This window comes from Oreochromis aureus, linkage group 3, assembly GCF_013358895.1.
Source record: "Oreochromis aureus strain Israel breed Guangdong linkage group 3, ZZ_aureus, whole genome shotgun sequence".
Lineage (NCBI taxonomy): Eukaryota > Metazoa > Chordata > Actinopteri > Cichliformes > Cichlidae > Oreochromis > Oreochromis aureus.
In genome coordinates this window covers 62,333,500-62,350,920 of record NC_052944.1, presented here as the reverse complement: position 1 = coordinate 62,350,920, position 17,421 = coordinate 62,333,500, and the positions used below count along the sequence as shown (strand labels likewise).

Sequence of the window (17,421 nt, the reverse complement as noted above, 5' to 3'; positions counted from 1 at the left end):
TTCTTCCTTCTCGCCTCCTTAAAGAAACTCTTCATGCCATTGGACCTAGTATTTTATTTTTATTAAATACTTCATTGTCAACAGGTTGTCTACCAGCTGTTTTTTAAACATGCTGTTGTGCAACCCATTACTAAGAAGAAAATTCTTGATCCAAATGTAGTTTCTAACTTCAGGCCAATTTCTAAACTCTCTTAAGTCCAAAACTTTGGAAAAGGTTGTTTTCAAGCAACTTCAGACCTTTTTAGACACTCATGGCATTTGTGAAGTGTTCCAGTCTGGTTTTAAATCTCTTCACAGTACTGAGACTGTGCTTTTACAAGTTTTTAATGATCTTCTTTTAACTGTCAACTCAGGTTGCTCTGTTGTTTTAGTCCTTTTAGAATTGACTGCTGCCTTTGACACAGTTGATTACAGCATTCTTTTATCGAGACTTGAACACGTCGTTGGTCTAAAAGGCACGGTTTTACCATGGTTTTATCATGGTTTAAAATGGTGCCGTGTCAGAGAGGTCTTTTTCTCTTCCTCCACCCCTGTGTGTTGTGGTGTGCCACAGGGGTCTGTTTTGGGTCCAACTCTGTTCTCCATGTACATGCTGCCTTTCGGATCTATTTTTAGGAAATACAACATTCCCTATGTTATGCTAACTTTGCACTGTCCACTTTCTGCTGTAACAAAACAAATTTCCGATGTGTGGGACTAATAAAGGTTATCTTATCGTACATTAGTGACTAACCTCGTATTGTGAATGGATTATCTCAGTTGTTCTCCCCTACTGAAGTTTGGTTCATTTACAGCGTATTTCCATGCGATTGCATTTGTCAAAAAAAAACATCGGTAACTTTTATCGAGTAAAAAAAAAGTTGGCGTTCATCCTCCAGCCTCAATGTGATATGCTTTGTTATGCTAACATAGCTGTATCGCTAGCGATCACTAGCACAGCATAATATACCAGCTAGCCCAACTTCAGTAACCCTACAAAGTTCACTGTTGTGTATTGTTTTGTCTTCATTTATGTTGGAAGTGATAGCAGAGCTGTACGTTTTATTTTTTTCCAGAAATCTCTCAGTCCGAACATGATACATCATGTTTAGGTAACTAGCGAAACCAGCAAGCTAACTTTTTGCTCATTTCCTGCTAACTTCTATCTCCGTTAAATTTAATAAATTCTTTTTTCATGGATGCCTGGATGTTGAACTTAATTGTTATTCATGTCATGTCTGAGTTGCTGAAGCATATGTCGCGATCCCCCCTTTTGAAAACAAAAGAATGATGGGACTGAGGCAATTTTCCCTCAGGATGGCCAGACATCGCGTGCCGGTGATTTAGCACAACTCACCTGAGGAATCCTGCTTGACAACGTCGCATTTTTATGGAAATTTTCAAAATTAGCTGCAACACACCCCGTGAGCTGGATTTGAAGTGGCTTTAATAAACACATTACAATTTGAATGGAAACATGCCAGCCAACACAAGGATCATCTCGGAAATTCGGCCGCCACCCTTATATCTTATATACACCATCACAGACACTCTCAAACAAAGAACATTCCACAGCACATCATGCATACCTAAAGCTTCAGTCCAGCTCATCCTTGACCTTCTCCCACGCTAAGAAACGTTATGACCACCCGTCACCTCCCTTAAAGCAGGATGTCTGGAGATCTTCCAGTTTACGATGGGTCCACTGTGAAGGTGCAATAACATGGGGCCCACTTGTGATAACATTCTACATGCATGCATACAACTGGTGAACACTAAAGGGAGGGAATAATATTACTATTACTAATGTGATATGATTTATAAGAAAAGAAATGTGGCACTACAACATGAATAACACAGCGCTGGTAAATACACACAGAAATTAACAACTGCAAGATTAAGTCTGCATGGCTCACAAGCTACTGCGACCCTAGGATGTCGCTGTCATCTTCCTGCTCCTGAAAAAACATACATACATCCACCCTTTCCATGTCTGCTTGGAGTAGGTGAAATCTGCGTATCACTGTCAAGTCAGTGAACCATTTGTCCCCATTATCAGTCCAGTCAGTCCCCATTGTAATGTGAAGAAGCTCACTTTACGATCATTTTCCAACAACACTGTTGTATAGCACTTTTAGTTCCAATCATGCAGGTCTGCTTAACGGACAGCAGATTCTCAAACAAAACTCTCAGTGCACTCCTCAAACGTGAAAAGAAAAAAGAAAAGAAAATACTACAAAATATAAAAATACGAAAGTCTAGTTTTAGGACTTGCCAAAGCATACTGCGTCTCCTTAAACTGATAAATCAAACCAAAACTTATTGACAGGTTCCACTTGGTAAAAAAAAAAAAAATCTAGCCACCAAATAAATCCCCAAAACATTCATCCACCAGCCACACACACATTCACACAACCCTAATGTCCTATTAGATAATAAGTTTCTTCCCATGTAACCAGGTGTATGTCATGGTAAAGCCTCTCCCACACATTTGAATTTGAATGTATTTATTTAAAAGGGACAGTGCAGTTTGACATAGTCCACATACAAAACATGAAACTGATGTAACGCACATAAGTTTAGAGCTATTGCTAATTTTCAACAATTGTCGCTTGTTGGGCTTACAATCAAAATAAATACATTTTACCATAAAACATACATTTTCATAAAGCCAAAATACATTGTAAATACAACTACAATTAATAGACAATAAATAAAAATAAAATTATTAGTTAAAATGACTACATCTCTGATTTCCCTTTAATCAAACTTTAACCTTCAATGGAAAGGATCTGATGTCTGTAATCAATTTAATTTTGGTCGGAAGTGTGTTCCACAGATTGCAAGCCTTTATGGAAAATGACGATTGACCAAATTTAGATCTGCGATATGATATCTTGCAGTTTCCGTTCACAATGCTTCTAGTAATACGATTACTATCTTGTCTCTGGATGTATCTATTTAGAGAGGTAGGTAATAGCTATGTTTCTTAAAATGTAAACCACAATTATTAACAAAATAATTCTTAGTTCGGCTGGACCATAAGTCTGTCGTTGCCGTGAAATGTTGTACTGCTTGTAATTCCGTCTCCACCCTTGCCCGACACTGCGTGTATAGAGCAGGTAGTGCAACATTTGAAAAATAGTTGCAGGACGGCACTGTGTAGTGTTTGTTTAGGGTGTTGATCATTTTCCTAAATCCTTCGTTTTGCACAGTGTTGATGGGAGCCATATCTTTAGCCAGGTGATATGTGATAGCCTCTGTATTTTCTTTGTGCCTGGGGGAGTTTGACGGGTATGGGGAAGTGCTGTATAAGGTTCCCGTTATTGATGTTTGGGTGGTTGACCGGGAGTGATTTTCTCCTGTCACTTTCTTGGCCTTTACAGCTTCGTCATATTGCACTTTATGGTGACGTTTAAGGTGGTTATACAAATTCGTAGTGTTAGCTTGCGGTGCTGCTACTATGGCAAAACACAGCTTGCAAATGATATATTTTTGACTCTCATCGTTTTCTTTGAAACCAAAACACTTCCACATGGAGGAACGAAAACCTTTTCTTGGAATTAATGTTACAGTGGGGTTGTCATTCTCACCGCCATCAGCGAGCTTTTCCTCTGCACTCATTGTGTTTTCTCCCCTCCGGCAGTTTCTCTCACGTGCTCTCCGTTGTTTTTTCCCTGCCAGCTGGCTTCTGTATCACGTGGTATAAGGCTCCGCCCTTGTCATTTGTTGAGCAGGAGGAGTGAGCGCTTGTTTTCATGCAGATTATGTCCCGGATCAAAATGCGGTACAATCGTCATCTTTTTTTTCCTTTTTTTTTTCTTTTCTTACATCGTTGTCATTTGGAAATGAGATCGCACATAAGTATGAATTGAGATCGCGATTTTCTAGCATTTAATTGTGCAGCCCTAAATGATGCCATCGAACAGATTTGACATAGGACACAGACCTTCAAAATAAAACAGGAAACATGAGACGCAGACATGACAATACAAACTTGGTAACATAAGACTCGCAGCATGAAACACAAAGGGTGAGGGAAACTTAAATACAGGGGAAGAAAATAAAAGGGAAATCTAATAACCAAATGAACTTCGCTGACCTAAAGAACTTAAACATATACCATAAACATCAACAATGAACTAGAACTCAAAACCCTGGGTCCAAAGACCCAGGAACGTGACAAATGCATAAATAACTGAGCCGCTGAAGCAGGTATATAGTGCCGAATTAACTTAAAACAACTCAGATCGGGCGATTGTGGCTCAAGAGTTGGGTGTTCGTCTTGTAATTGGAAGGTTGCCAGTTCGAGCCCCGGCTCGGACAGTCTCGGTCGTTGTGTCCTTGGGCAAGACACTTCACCTACTGCCTACCTACTGGTGATGGCCAGAGGGGCCGATGGCACGATATGGCAGCCTCGCTTCTGTCAGTCTGCCCCAGGGCAACTGTGGCTACAACTGTAGCTTGCCTCCACCAGTGTATGAATGTGAGAGTGGTATTGTAAAGCGCTTTGAGGGTAACGAAAAGCACTATATAAATGCAATCCATTATTATTATTATTATAGATTAGCCTTGACCGTCTTAGCAATTTTTTTTACATGCTTGTCCAATTTAAGACGTAAATCAACAATTATTCCTAAAAACTTAAAATCTTTGACCTCTTTTATTTCTTCGTTCCTTCACTGGATTTTAAACTCATCATTTATCTGATCATCAGGAACAACCTAAGAATCTGTTAGTCTCACTCATTTAAACCCTCTGCTGCATTCTGTTCACCCCTGCTATCATTCAATCATCTTTCCTAATATAATATTAGTCCACTAGTTCATATATCGTTTCTCATCTTACTAAGTGAGCCGAACAAGATGATAAAATCAGAAACACAGGCTTAAAATACCATCTGGTATTCATGAGCTTCATTGCATATGTGTGTATGTGTTAGTAGGATTAAAACATTCTGTGCTTATGTATGTTGTTTTAATTACATTACCCCTTTTTCTGAAACAAATCTCTGTTTACTACACCTTCTTGTTTCAGAAACATCTAAAGAAGAAAGTCTCTATTGTAGTCAGGCACAGCTAAATTCTGCTTGTGAGTTAACCTAGCTAACCACACTGTGTGTTGTTAACACCTTCAACATGTACCCCCTGGTGATGTGTGCCACTTCCTCTATGTCCTCTATTTGTACCACCATATGGAGAACCACAATAGCCACACACATCGAAATACAGAATTCTGGCTGAGTTTATACTGCTACCATTGAAACTGATTGGGACTCCGTCTTTGTGGATCTATGAAGTCCATATATACAGGGTGTAGCATCCCCTGGGTAAAGGCGGTGAAATGCAGGGGGGTCAGTGATTTTTTCCCTTTCAAGTTCTTGTAGGCAACTGATGACTTTGTTTTTGTAGTTGCTTCTGTCGTTTCACCTTGAAGCTTCATAGGTATTGTTGTCACTGAGGAGTTTAGTCATGTTTATTTGATCTGCTTCTTTTTGTCAGGGATAAAATACACATGTATACTTTTTGTGTCCCAGCTGAGTAACAGGAGGAGAAGAGTGGTGGTGCAGCAGAGGAACAATTTCAGCCATTTGGACTCAGCTCAGCCACTACAGAGGAAACAATGACTTCAACACAAAAGGTGAGAAAAACATCACAGTTACACTGTTATTCAAACTGTGTGTACAGCTGGTTGGTTTTTTAAAAACCCATTAACAGCAGCTTTATCTTTTCTACCCTGGGCTGCTCCATATATACAGAATCTACATTCACAACCAAAAACCACAGAAGTTGCAAGAAAATACAAAGATCATATTTTCTCTACACACATTGAAACAACAATATCATCAGTTGAATTCAAAAACTTTTCTGAAGTAAAAGAGTTTCTCTACTGAGATCAATATTTCTTCAATAATGTCATTTTCATTACAACTCTCATTGTAGCACATCATTGTAATGTGATACTATCACCAGAAGGTGGTGGTAACACACCTACAATGTGTTTTTGTTGACATGTTTGATTCCACTAATGGAGGGAGTTTCAGTTTGTTCCACGACTGCATTTCACTCACTGCCTCTGTTTGTATCTCTGTCACTGCAGGACCAACATGGAGCGAGAAGTCAGCGCTCTCAGGAGGCCGACAAACCTCACAGAAGAAAGGGAGAGAAAACATACACCTGTGACGAGTGTGGGAAGGGTTTTACTGGGAAGGGTTTACTAAAACAACATCAGGTCATCCACACTGGAGAGCGACCGTTCAGCTGTGACTTGTGTGGAAACTCTTTTAACCGGGCTGAAACCTTAAAAAGACACCAAGTAATGCACAGTGGAGTTAAAGCGTTCAGTTGTGACTTGTGTGGAAAGTCTTTTACTCTGGCTCAAAGCCTGAAAACACACCAAGTCATCCACAGTGGAGTTAAAGCATACAGTTGTGACTTGTGTGGAAAGTCTTTTACCCAGGCTGGACACCTAAAAACACACCAAGTCATCCACAGTGGATTTAAAGCGTACAGCTGTGAGTTGTGTGGAAAGTCTTTTACCCAGGCTGGAAGCTTAAAAACTCACCAACTCATCCACAGTGGAGTTAAACCTTACAGCTGTGACTTGTGTGGAAAGTCTTTTACCCTGGCTCAAAGCCTGAAAACACACCAAGTCATCCACAGTGGAGTTAAAGCATACAGTTGTGACTTGTGTGGAAAGTCTTTTACCCTGGCTCAAAGCCTGAAAACACACCAAGTCATGCACAGTGGAGTTAAAGCTTACAGTTGTGACTTGTGTGGGAAGGATTTTACCTCGGCTCAAGGCCTAAATAAACACCAAGTCATCCACAGTGGAGTTAAAGCGTACAACTGTGACCTGTGTGGAAAGTCTTTTACTCTGGCCCAAAGCCTGAAAACACACCAAGTCATCCACAGTGGAGTTAAAGCGTACAGTTGTGACTTGTGTGGAAAGTCTTTTACCCAGGCTGGACACCTAAAAACACACCAAGTCATCCACAGTGGATTTAAAGCGTACAGCTGTGACCTGTGTGGAAAGTCTTTTATCCAGACTGGGAGCTTAAAAACACACCAAGTCATCCACAGTGGAGTTAAACCTTACAGCTGTGAGTTGTGTGGAAAGTCTTTTACCCAGGCTGGAAACTTAAAAACTCACCAACTCATCCACAGTGGAGTTAAAGCGTACAACTGTGACTTGTGTGGAAAGTCTTTTACCCAGGCTGGAAGCCTAAAAACACACCAACTCTTCCACAGTGGAGTTAAACCTTACAGCTGTGACTTGTGTGGAAAGTCTTTTACCCAGGCTGGAAGCCTAAAAACACACCAACTCTTCCACAGTGGAGTTAAACCTTACAGCTGTGACTTGTGTGGAAAGTCTTTTACCCAGGCTGGAAGCCTAAAAACACACCAACTCTTCCACAGTGGAGTTAAACCTTACAGCTGTGACTTGTGTGGAAAGTCTTTTACCCTGGCTGGACACTTAAAAACTCACCAACTCATCCACAGTGGAGTTAAAGCGTACAACTGTGACCTGTGTGGAAAGTCTTTTACCCTGGCTGGACACTTAAAAACTCACCAACTCATCCACAGTGGAGTTAAACCTTACAGCTGTGGCCTGTGTGGAAAGTCTTTTCAATATCCGCATCAGCTGAAAAAACACCAACAGATCCACACCAGAAAGTAACTCTACAAGTGCAGTTACTGTGAGGATGTATTGATTTTTATCTTGTAATTTTAACCTGATTGTTTGGAACAAGTCTGATCAGTAAACTTATGGAGTTATACTGAATGAACTGTTTGGAAAAATGAAGAATCATTTTCTCTCAGTAAGCTGAGTGTTGTAATGTAAACAGACGTTGGCAGAGATGCTCTTTATTTCAGGCGACGTTCAGATTAAAAACTTACACTGTCTTTGTTTAGAAGTGGAGCAAAGCACATGGATCCAGTTCTCAACCCTGTCGTCACTGTGGTGGTGGGAAAGAGTTTCTCTGTGACCTTTGTAGAAAACCTTCCAATCATCAACGGGACCAAAAACTACATCAACGTAGACACACTGGAGACAAAATGATCTACTGCAAAGAATGTGGGAGAGGCTTCCACACACCAAGTACATTAAAATACATGACCTCTTCCACAGTGGGGTCAAAAAGCACATCTGTGACCAGTGTGGGTCATCTTTGCACACTGGACATGAGCTCAATGAAAAAGCATAAGCGAATCCACACAGGAGAGACACCATACAAGTGCAGACACTGTGACAAAAGCTTCTCACAATCAGGTCATCGTAACAAACATGAACGTACACACATGGAAGTGAACTTCAGCTGTGACCAGTGTGACAAGAGCTTCAGGAATCTCAGTCCATACTCCGAACACAAACGATCCCACGCTGTAAATAAACTGTTTCACTGTTACCAATGTGCAAAAACATTCACTTCATTATCTGCTCTGTGCAAACATCAGCCTGATCATGCAGGACTGAAATCACTGGATCTCAATGAATCTGAAGAGAGAGAAAGATCCTCTTCTGGTTTCAGGGTCGGACTTAAAAACCTTGAGATCAGGCTCCACAGAGTTCAGATGGAATCTCCTGTAAAGAGTGTCAGCTGATGTCACACTTGGATCTGATGAGGTAGCTCTGATTTCTGGACCTGCAGTGAATAATCCTGAATGTTACGTTTAGGAAGCTGCATGTATAGATATGCATATCAAGTTTATGTTTTTTCCTTTGAGGGATTTGAATTCTCTAAAATGTTATGCCTGTTACATTTTAACCTTTGTTCCCTTAGGACACAGTAGTGTTTAGTAGTTGTATTCATTTTATGTGTTACCTCAGTTAAATTTCAATCCTTCATTCATATTTAAACTTTTGCTGTGGTAATCCCTTTTCTTAAATCCTTTTCTCCCAAAACTGCAAATGTTTTCACAGCAGTTGCTTTTAAAACTTCCAAAATGAACTAAATCTGTCCACCAGCTTTGAAACAACACCTGCTGTGACTTTATGTCCAGAAAAAAGAAACTCAATCTAAACTGGTTTTGGGCTGTACTTCCATGTAATGCCAGTTTGTACCAGAAGATGAAGCAGTGAGTCAGTGTAACCTTTATTTAATTAGGCAAAGAACACATTCATTTTCACAGTGGCAGCAAAGAAATGTTGAAAGTTATAAACAGCAGCACACATCAGGACCATTTTAAAGATCACAGGTGACTTTTACTTAATTCAAATTCCTTCAATTTTTGGCTCCTCCTTTCACTTTAGTGTATTTACTGTATCCTTGAAGTCCACATGTTGTTTTTTTAATGAATTCATTTTGATCCACATGTTCTGCGGCTGTCTTCCTGTTGATTTGAAGTTTGTATTATGAAATCCTGATAATGTTAAAGCGTTAGTTGTATTTGATGAACTCTGTGTAAAGTTTGTCTGATTAAACAGTTTGGTGTGAAAAATTAAGAAATGGTCTCAGAACAAGTAGTTTGAGCCCTGATTTCAGATTCAAACTAATTTAACTGTTTTCAGTGGTACATGTGGAGGTTTATCAGAGGAGGCGACTTGGCTGTTCTCCACTCACACAGCACAGGGTTCCTGCAGCTCATTAAAAACTCTGAAATGAGAACAAAAATATTATTTCATAATAAATATTTGATATTTATTATGAACATTCACCATTAAAGACAGGATGTTAGGAAAAGGACAACATTTTCTCTCCAAGTTAAACAGATTTGCAAACTGTCTGTAGGTAACAACTTAACATATTAATTTACTTTTTACATTATTTCCTTCAAGAAATCGAGCTGCTGGTAGCCATGTGCTCATCGTGTGTCACAGGACCAAGAAAGCCTCATTAAAAAGCAAAGATCGATGGTCGCGTTTTATATCATCCACCCTTTAGTCCTATTATTTTTAAGTAGGTTTTTATTAGAATTTAAACATTTAAATCACTTTATGTTCAAGACTCTGCTCCTTTCTGCTGATATTAAAATCATTAACTAGTATTCAGGGACTAGTCTACAGAAAACACATAACTAACCTCTTCACCTCTTCCCTCTTTTTTTTTTACTGAAAAGTTATAAAGTTTGATGAAACTCCAAAACCTCTTAATATAAAGTCTGGAACTCTTTTGCTAGATTGATAGAACTTTATTAATCCCTCAGGTAGGTTCCTCCAGGAAATTCAGTTTCTATTTAATTCCAGGTTCTCCCACCTCTCCTCCTCCATCAGCCTCCACTGCCTCCCTTTCCTCCCCTTTTCCTCTCCTCCTCTCTCTGTGATGGTGTCTGTTCTCTCCATAACTGGGTTGCTGCTGCTGGTCATACTGCTACTAGTGCTGAGACGATGCATCCAGAGAAAAACTGGAGGTGAGACACATTCTGCTCACACTTCATGTTGACACATCAAACCGTTGTTTTTTTTAAACAAATCACCTTAAAAAATCAGTAAATTATAATCTCCATTTTTGTGTTTTTGGCACTTTGAGCCTAATTTCTACAGCTCACATCTCAGTCAGTCACAGCTCACACTAACATCATCTAAGTGGAAACAGAGCAAAGACAATCGCTTAAAAGCTGCCACATGCTGCATGTTATTTCCACACATCTGTCTCTGTGAGGACCAGTTTGAGCCACAGACCATTTACATTTTTAACTGAGATTTAATTATGACTTATTATGACTAAGCTACATGCTGTATTTGTGCATCAATTTCTACAATAGCATTTTATGATTAATGTCATATTTGAATATATACATTTGTACACTGTACACAGTTTGGTTAGTTTTTCCAGTGTGTGTGAAGTGAGATGTTATATGTGAGAGTTGTGGTCAAAGAAAGCTGATGTGAGCGGTTCAGTCCAGTTTCCTGTTTTTTGAAAGAAAAGATAGAATAAAATTTAAAAAGTGTTTCTGACTGCAGGTTTTCCTTCGCTTTTCATTTTAAACACGTTTCGCCTTCATATAAATATTAATCTTGCTGAATCAGCAGCATTTAAAGTTCTGCTATTAATGGAAAATCTTTGCATTTGATTTTGCAGTGAGTGATGCTGTGACAGCTGCCACCTCTTCATCAGTGAGAAGAACATCAGCAGATGATGGAAATGGGTCAAAGATGATGAGAGGTACAGCAGAGCGATAATCCTCTCGTGCTTCCACATGAGGCTCTGTGAGGTGCATGGCTGAGGGTTTAGAACATGTGTTTCATGCATTTTGGTTCAGGTTCCTTTAGCATGGACTGCAGGTTCATCCCCTGGTTTTTCATCAGGTCAGGTTGATCAGTTTCTTTGTCTGGACTGAAAATTGCTTGCACATAATGCACAAAGATTTCAGTCCACTGTTAAAAATCTCCTGCATTAGGGATGTTGAACCAGAGCCAGAAACAATGAAATCCCTTCTTGTAATTCTCACATTAAAGCAGCTCCATGTTTTTATTCTTGGACTATACTAGTGTAGCTTTGAATATTTGCAGGTTATAATAATCTTTGGTGCAGCACTTCATATAACTCCTGTCACATACTAGTCAGGTCAAGTATAATTAAAAAAAAGTTTTACTTTCACAGGTTTGCAAAGTGCTTATTTTACATGATGCATTGTGTAAGACTGTTACATCATTGTGCCAAGTGAGCAGCTCTGTGGTCATTAGGTTTCCTGTTTTGAGAGCTAAACCGAGCAGAGGTGTTAAGGTTGCTGCATGTTAAAGACAGGCTGTGCTGTGGCCTCACATTTGCCGCTGGTATTCCTGGAATGTTAAACCTTTTCTCACCCTAAAACACGAGTTCTGGGTCAGTCACATGACTTTATCATGTTTTGCAGAGAGCGATCCAGCGGCAGTTTATTCTTCAGTGCACAGAACATCTGACATCAACTATGCACAGATCCCCATCAAGACAAACTGCAGACAGAGAGGTAGAGCTGCTCCTCTTTCATGCTCGCTGCAACACCCCCCCCCCCCCTTTGCGAAAATAAAAGGTCCAATCCTTAATCAAATAATAAATCTTAGTTCTCAGCCTGCAGCAGCACATGAAGGTGATTACATGATCCACAAGCCTGACAGGCTCACTACAAAGATATGAAGAGATTAAACACAAAATACACACAGCTGCTGGAGAAGAATCTTGGTTTGCGCGTGAGTCTAAAAGTATATGAAGTAAATATAGAAAGAAAAAAATGTGGTATTAATTTGAAAGTGGTGTGAAAAGCTCTGATTGGTCAGTAAGACTGGAACGGCGCTATTATAAAGCTGAGACAGTCATTTCATCTGTGATCATCAAAGTTTTACATAATTTTCTGCTTGTTGTGAAATGTTAGCTTCATATATCAAATACTTTTAACGATACAATCATGTGTATTTTAAATGATCAGCTTGTAGCATGTTTTCACACATTTTAAGAAATTCATGTTTGAACATGAGTGTCTTAAAACCTAGCCTAAAAAAATCCCATTTTTCTTACTGTAAAAACGAACCAGTATATGCTACACAGTTAATGCCTCTTAGTATATCTTCAAATAATGATTAATTTTATTGCGAATTAGAGATGGTCCAGCAGAAGGTTGACGATGACGTACGATGGAAGGACTCATGAAACAGAGGCTTATAATATAATATAGAGCTTATAATATAGCAAAGCATCAGAGTTCTGTCATTCAAAAATAAAAGATCTGACTACTACTAGGACATATTTATATATTTCAATATTAATTGTTAGAATTCTGAGATTAATTTATTGATATTTGTGTAAGACAGTTTTGTGGATATCAACAAACAGAGCCGGTGCAGTTTTTTTTTCTCATGTTTATCTAAACTTCCTCCAATCTGTGTGTTTGTGTTCAGATCTTCCATCAGAGCCAGCGGTCATCTACTCCTCACTGAAGCTGACCCACACACCTACACCACAGTGTAACCAGTCTGACCAGTGATGTCCAACTGGCTGCTAAACACATCCCTGCGCTCCTCTATATATTATATATTATTTATTTAATCATATTCTGTGTGTGTTTACAGTTGTACAGCTGCACTGGACCAGTTTGAATGTAAAGCTCAGGATGAAGTGCAAAGTCATACATTCACTGAATACACCTCTGAAACATTTGAGATTCAAAAATGAAGCTTGTTTTCTTACCTAAAGAAGAGTCAACAGACGTCAGCCTGCATGTTTGTGCCTGAAGAGCTCATCTTTGAAAACAGCTGCAGTCTCAGATATTAACAGTGGATTTTGGGTGTTATTGTTGTTGTTAATTATGTTTTTTTTGTTACAGTGTCACTTTTACTATTTTTATTACCATGGCTGTTACAGTTATTGTTAACATTGTTGTTATTATTGCTACTATTGTTGTTCTAAATGTTGTTAATTTTATTACTTTGGTAGTTAATGTTGTTACTGTTACCTACTCGAATCAACTTGCAATGGTTCGCCAGGGTTTTCCTTTAGGTAATACTACCTGGTAACAGATACTAAAATAATACCTGCTCAGCCAGGGTTCACGTGACATTGTCAGACTGCATACCTCATATTTGCTGGTTAACAGCATCACTCAATGAGTCATGAGAGTGTCTCTTTCACAAAAATCAAAAGCGCCATTTTGAAACCTGATAAAGGGGAAAATGGCGACAAAAACCAGCACCGAAGCCCCCGAATCTGACAGAAAGCCACAGACCAATTCTCAGTTCAGTTTCAGTTTTATTTGTCATATGCAAGTAAGCACAGGGTCTACATTACAATGAAATGTATTCAACGAACAGAAAACAGTCACTCAGCAGAATAGTACAGTAGAAAATAGTAAAAAAACAAAATATTTATAAAATATACTTAAAAACAAAGTAAAAAATGTTAACAGACTAAATATCACCTGTAAGGGTTTTTATTTTTACTTAAATACTAATAAAAATGAAGTGACCAGTGCAGAGTGCATGCAGTGGCGGTCTTAGCCTGTTTGCCCCCCCCCCCCCACACACACACACACACATATGAAGAGAGAGAGAGAGTATGCATAGTATGCAAACGGCTACCAAACAGCCATCATAATTCATCATACAATGAGAACAAGACAAATCAACAATGACTAATTAATATTAAAAACTGTAACATAATGTATTGTTTGGAGTTTAGTCTGTTACTGTTACTATTTTTACCATTTCTTCTTGGAGCAACTGTAATCCACATCATTTCCTTAGGGATTAATAAAGTATTCTGATTCTGATTGTTTCAGGATGACCTGCCATTATCCAATGACACATCTGCTTATCTGTATCTTTTGCTCGTTTCTCCTCCTTTTCTCTTTTTTCTAAACTGAGCACCTGATGGCTTTGAACTTTTCTTGTCCATCTTCCATTGGTTTTAATTTTGCACTCCAGTATGAACACAAATCCCTCAACTCGAGGATCACCACAACATAACCTAATAGACCTACACCTTAGTTCACAGATTCACTTTGTCTAAGGTGCATTTCTGAGATTTCACACAACCCAGGATTCAAATCATGAATACATAATGGGCTTGGATTTACAACATTATAAATGAAATGTGCTCTATTTGGAAGCAGCAGGGCCCCTCCCCTTTCGACGGGTTGTGTGTGAGACTTTAAATCATCAATTATAAATTTTAAATTGTTATTGATCCCTTTACCCCTAGTCCTAAAGTGTATATTTATTTTCTTACTCTTCTTATATTTATTGTTTGTTTACTTGCACTGCTAACTGGAGCCTCGTCGTCTCGTCTCTCTATATACTGGACTGTATGTAGCGGAGGTGACAATAAAGTTTACTTTGACTTCAGCAGCGCGCAGGCGCACCGAGGGCTCTCGCGCTCACTTTTCGTGTATAGAATTTCGAAAAAACATCGGTGCAAATTATAAGTCTGTATCATGATGTCTGGTGTTTTCGTGTTTGTTGGTTTGTTTTTATTTTGTTTTATTTTGCTAGTTGGTTATTAGATGCTGCTCCAGCCGGTCAGAGAATCCCCCGCCGCCCCGCCCTCTCCTCCCTGTGCCGCAAGCAGCAGGCGCACCTCGCAAACGGAGGGCGCCCTTACTCCAGCAAATGGGCGAAGGAAAACCGATCGGTACCTATGCCATCCCCAATATGCGCTGGGATGATGTCGGGGCAGCATATTTTTTTTTTTTTTTTTTTTGCCGATGCCCGTGATGCCGCCCCCCACCACGATGCCGCCCCGGGCAACCGCCCGTGTCGCCCGTATCTAAAACCGCTACTGATTGCATGTATGTACCTGTGAAACTGTAGGACAGCTTCTGTTTGCAGTGTTGTGGTTGTTGGTAAAAACTGTAGTCTTGTAGTCCGAGCAGGCAGACTCCTGTAACTTCACTGCTTTCACCAATTCCACTATCACAATTCTGTCAGTAAAGCTAGTGTCTCCTCTGTTGAGCAAGTGTACAGTTTGTAATGCAACACAAACCTCATTCTGGTTCAGTGTAAGCAACACAAAAACCTGTGGGAATTTAGAAGAGATATGACATTAGTATAATCAGGATGCACTCAGATTTTTTTCTCTTCTCCTCTTTTGACAGTTTTTTCACCATTTTTTTTCATTTGCTAGGCTCAGTCTGACTACCGGTAGCATGAGGTAGTGATGGTGGGATGAAGCCCCGTGAATGTGTCAAATCTTTCAGGCCAATTGCTTCAACAAAATGCAGATCACACGAAGACACCCAACAGCACATTTGGAAGTACAGCTGGTCAGCCCTGCTGTGATAATACATGTGGGCTACATAACAATCGATATATAAACGTAACGATGTATCAATTATTATAGGTTTTTAATGTTTGATTCTCATGTGACTTTATAACAAATTGATCTTCACAGATAATAAAAATATCCTGATGATATTTTCTTATACATTTATTATTTTGGACCTATAAGTGTTAAAAGAGGACGAAGTCTCCTTAAAAGGCATGGAGTTCTTTTTACTTGTTTGACCAGTCGTGCAGTACATCTGGAGATTGCATGTACACTTGATACAGACTCCTGTATAAATGCTGTGCGGAGGTTCATCTGTAGACGAGGCCCAGTTTCAACCATCAGGTCTGATAATGCTACAAATTTTATTGGGGCGAATCGAGAGTTGAAAGAAAGTTTGACTGAGCTGAACCATGCCAAATTTCAAAAGGCTTTTGTTCAGGATGGCATGAAATGGAACTTTAGCATCCCAGCAGCCTCTCACCAAGGCGGTGTGTGGGAGCGCCTCATTCGTTCAATAAAGAGTATTTTAGCCTCAGTTCTCAAAGAGCAAGTTTTGGATGATGAAGGACTCCAAACAGTCTTCTGTGAGGTTGAAGCTATATTGAATGACAGACCCATTACTAGAGTTTCAGATGACTCAAATGATCTTGAAGCACTGACACCCAATCACTTGTTGTTGCTGAAAAACAAACCAGTTTTACCACCAGGACTGTTTGATCCAAGTGATCTTCATGTCAGGAAAAGGTGGAAACAGGTACAGTACATGGCAGAGTTGTTCTGGCTTTCTGAGTACCTACCTCTGGCGAAAGTCTTAAGTGTAAACCAGTATGTAAAAGGCTTGGTGCGTTCTGTGAGACTACAAACAAAGACTAGTGTTTTGGAAAGGCCAGTGGCAAAACTTATTTTGCTACTGGAAGCCTCATCTTGAAGAAAATCAGCAACGAAGATTAAGGACGTGCTTAAGGGAAAAGCTCCTCCTTTTGGGACTTTAAGGTAATTGTGATTGTATGCACAATTAGGGGCCAGAGTGTTGGAGCTATTTGTTCTTTATTTTTATTATTTTGAAATTTGTTAAAGTTTGTTGTTAGTTTACTTATATTTTGGGGTTTATTTACAAGTTTATTTGTAGGGTAATATTTGTTTCAATGTTTTGTTTGTTTGGTGTTACCTTTTTTTAATATAGTCAGTAATACCTGCAGGGCCATTTTGTTTCTATAAATAAAGTGGTATAGGACCAGCATGCACTGGGGTGGGCCTATGGTTTTTTACCAGAGCAGGAGAAGCAGCAGGAAGTAACAAAAATGGATCTTGTTATTGCCAAACTGGATGAATAAACCATAAAAATGCAACATTCAAGTTTGGACAGTGGACTTCTTTTGCCTGCGTACGAAATATTATCTCAGTGCAGCAGTGGCTTGTGGATTTTTAATTGTGGGATGTTTGGTTGGTCAAACAAAAGGAATTTCCACTACAGATGTTAAAAAGTCCTCTGGCCAGGGCATGCGTTACCTGCATGGGAGGAGCTTGATTCCCCCAGGGGCCAACAGCCAATCAGAGTGCTCACCCGTTCTCTCCTTGCCGTGGCAATTAAAAGTGTAGTTGGAGAGTAACGCTGCTGCAGGCAAGTTATGGACTTGAGTTGAATCGGACTAAGGCGGGCAAGTGTGCGTTCATAGAACCAGTAAGTCACGTTGGGAACGTATTTTATTCTGTTACCGTTATTGTACCAATGTAGACATCTTTTACTATTATATATATTATAT

General features: G+C 39.5%; 1 protein-coding gene across 1 annotated transcript in view; it reads left to right on the top strand.

Annotated features, from left to right (window-relative positions):
• The window catches only part of LOC120436235 (zinc finger protein 235-like), a gene marked incomplete at its 3' end in the record, with an annotated part of 89,923 nt that extends 82,567 nt beyond the window's left edge, over positions 1-7,356 (top strand). Inside the window, exons 2-3 of the mRNA XM_039606876.1 lie at positions 5,481-5,619; positions 6,079-7,356. Of these exons, the coding sequence (XP_039462810.1) occupies positions 5,602-5,619; positions 6,079-7,356 (1,296 nt within the window). The remainder of the gene's footprint in view (positions 1-5,480; positions 5,620-6,078) is intronic.
• Positions 7,357-17,421: the final 10,065 nt, after the last annotated feature.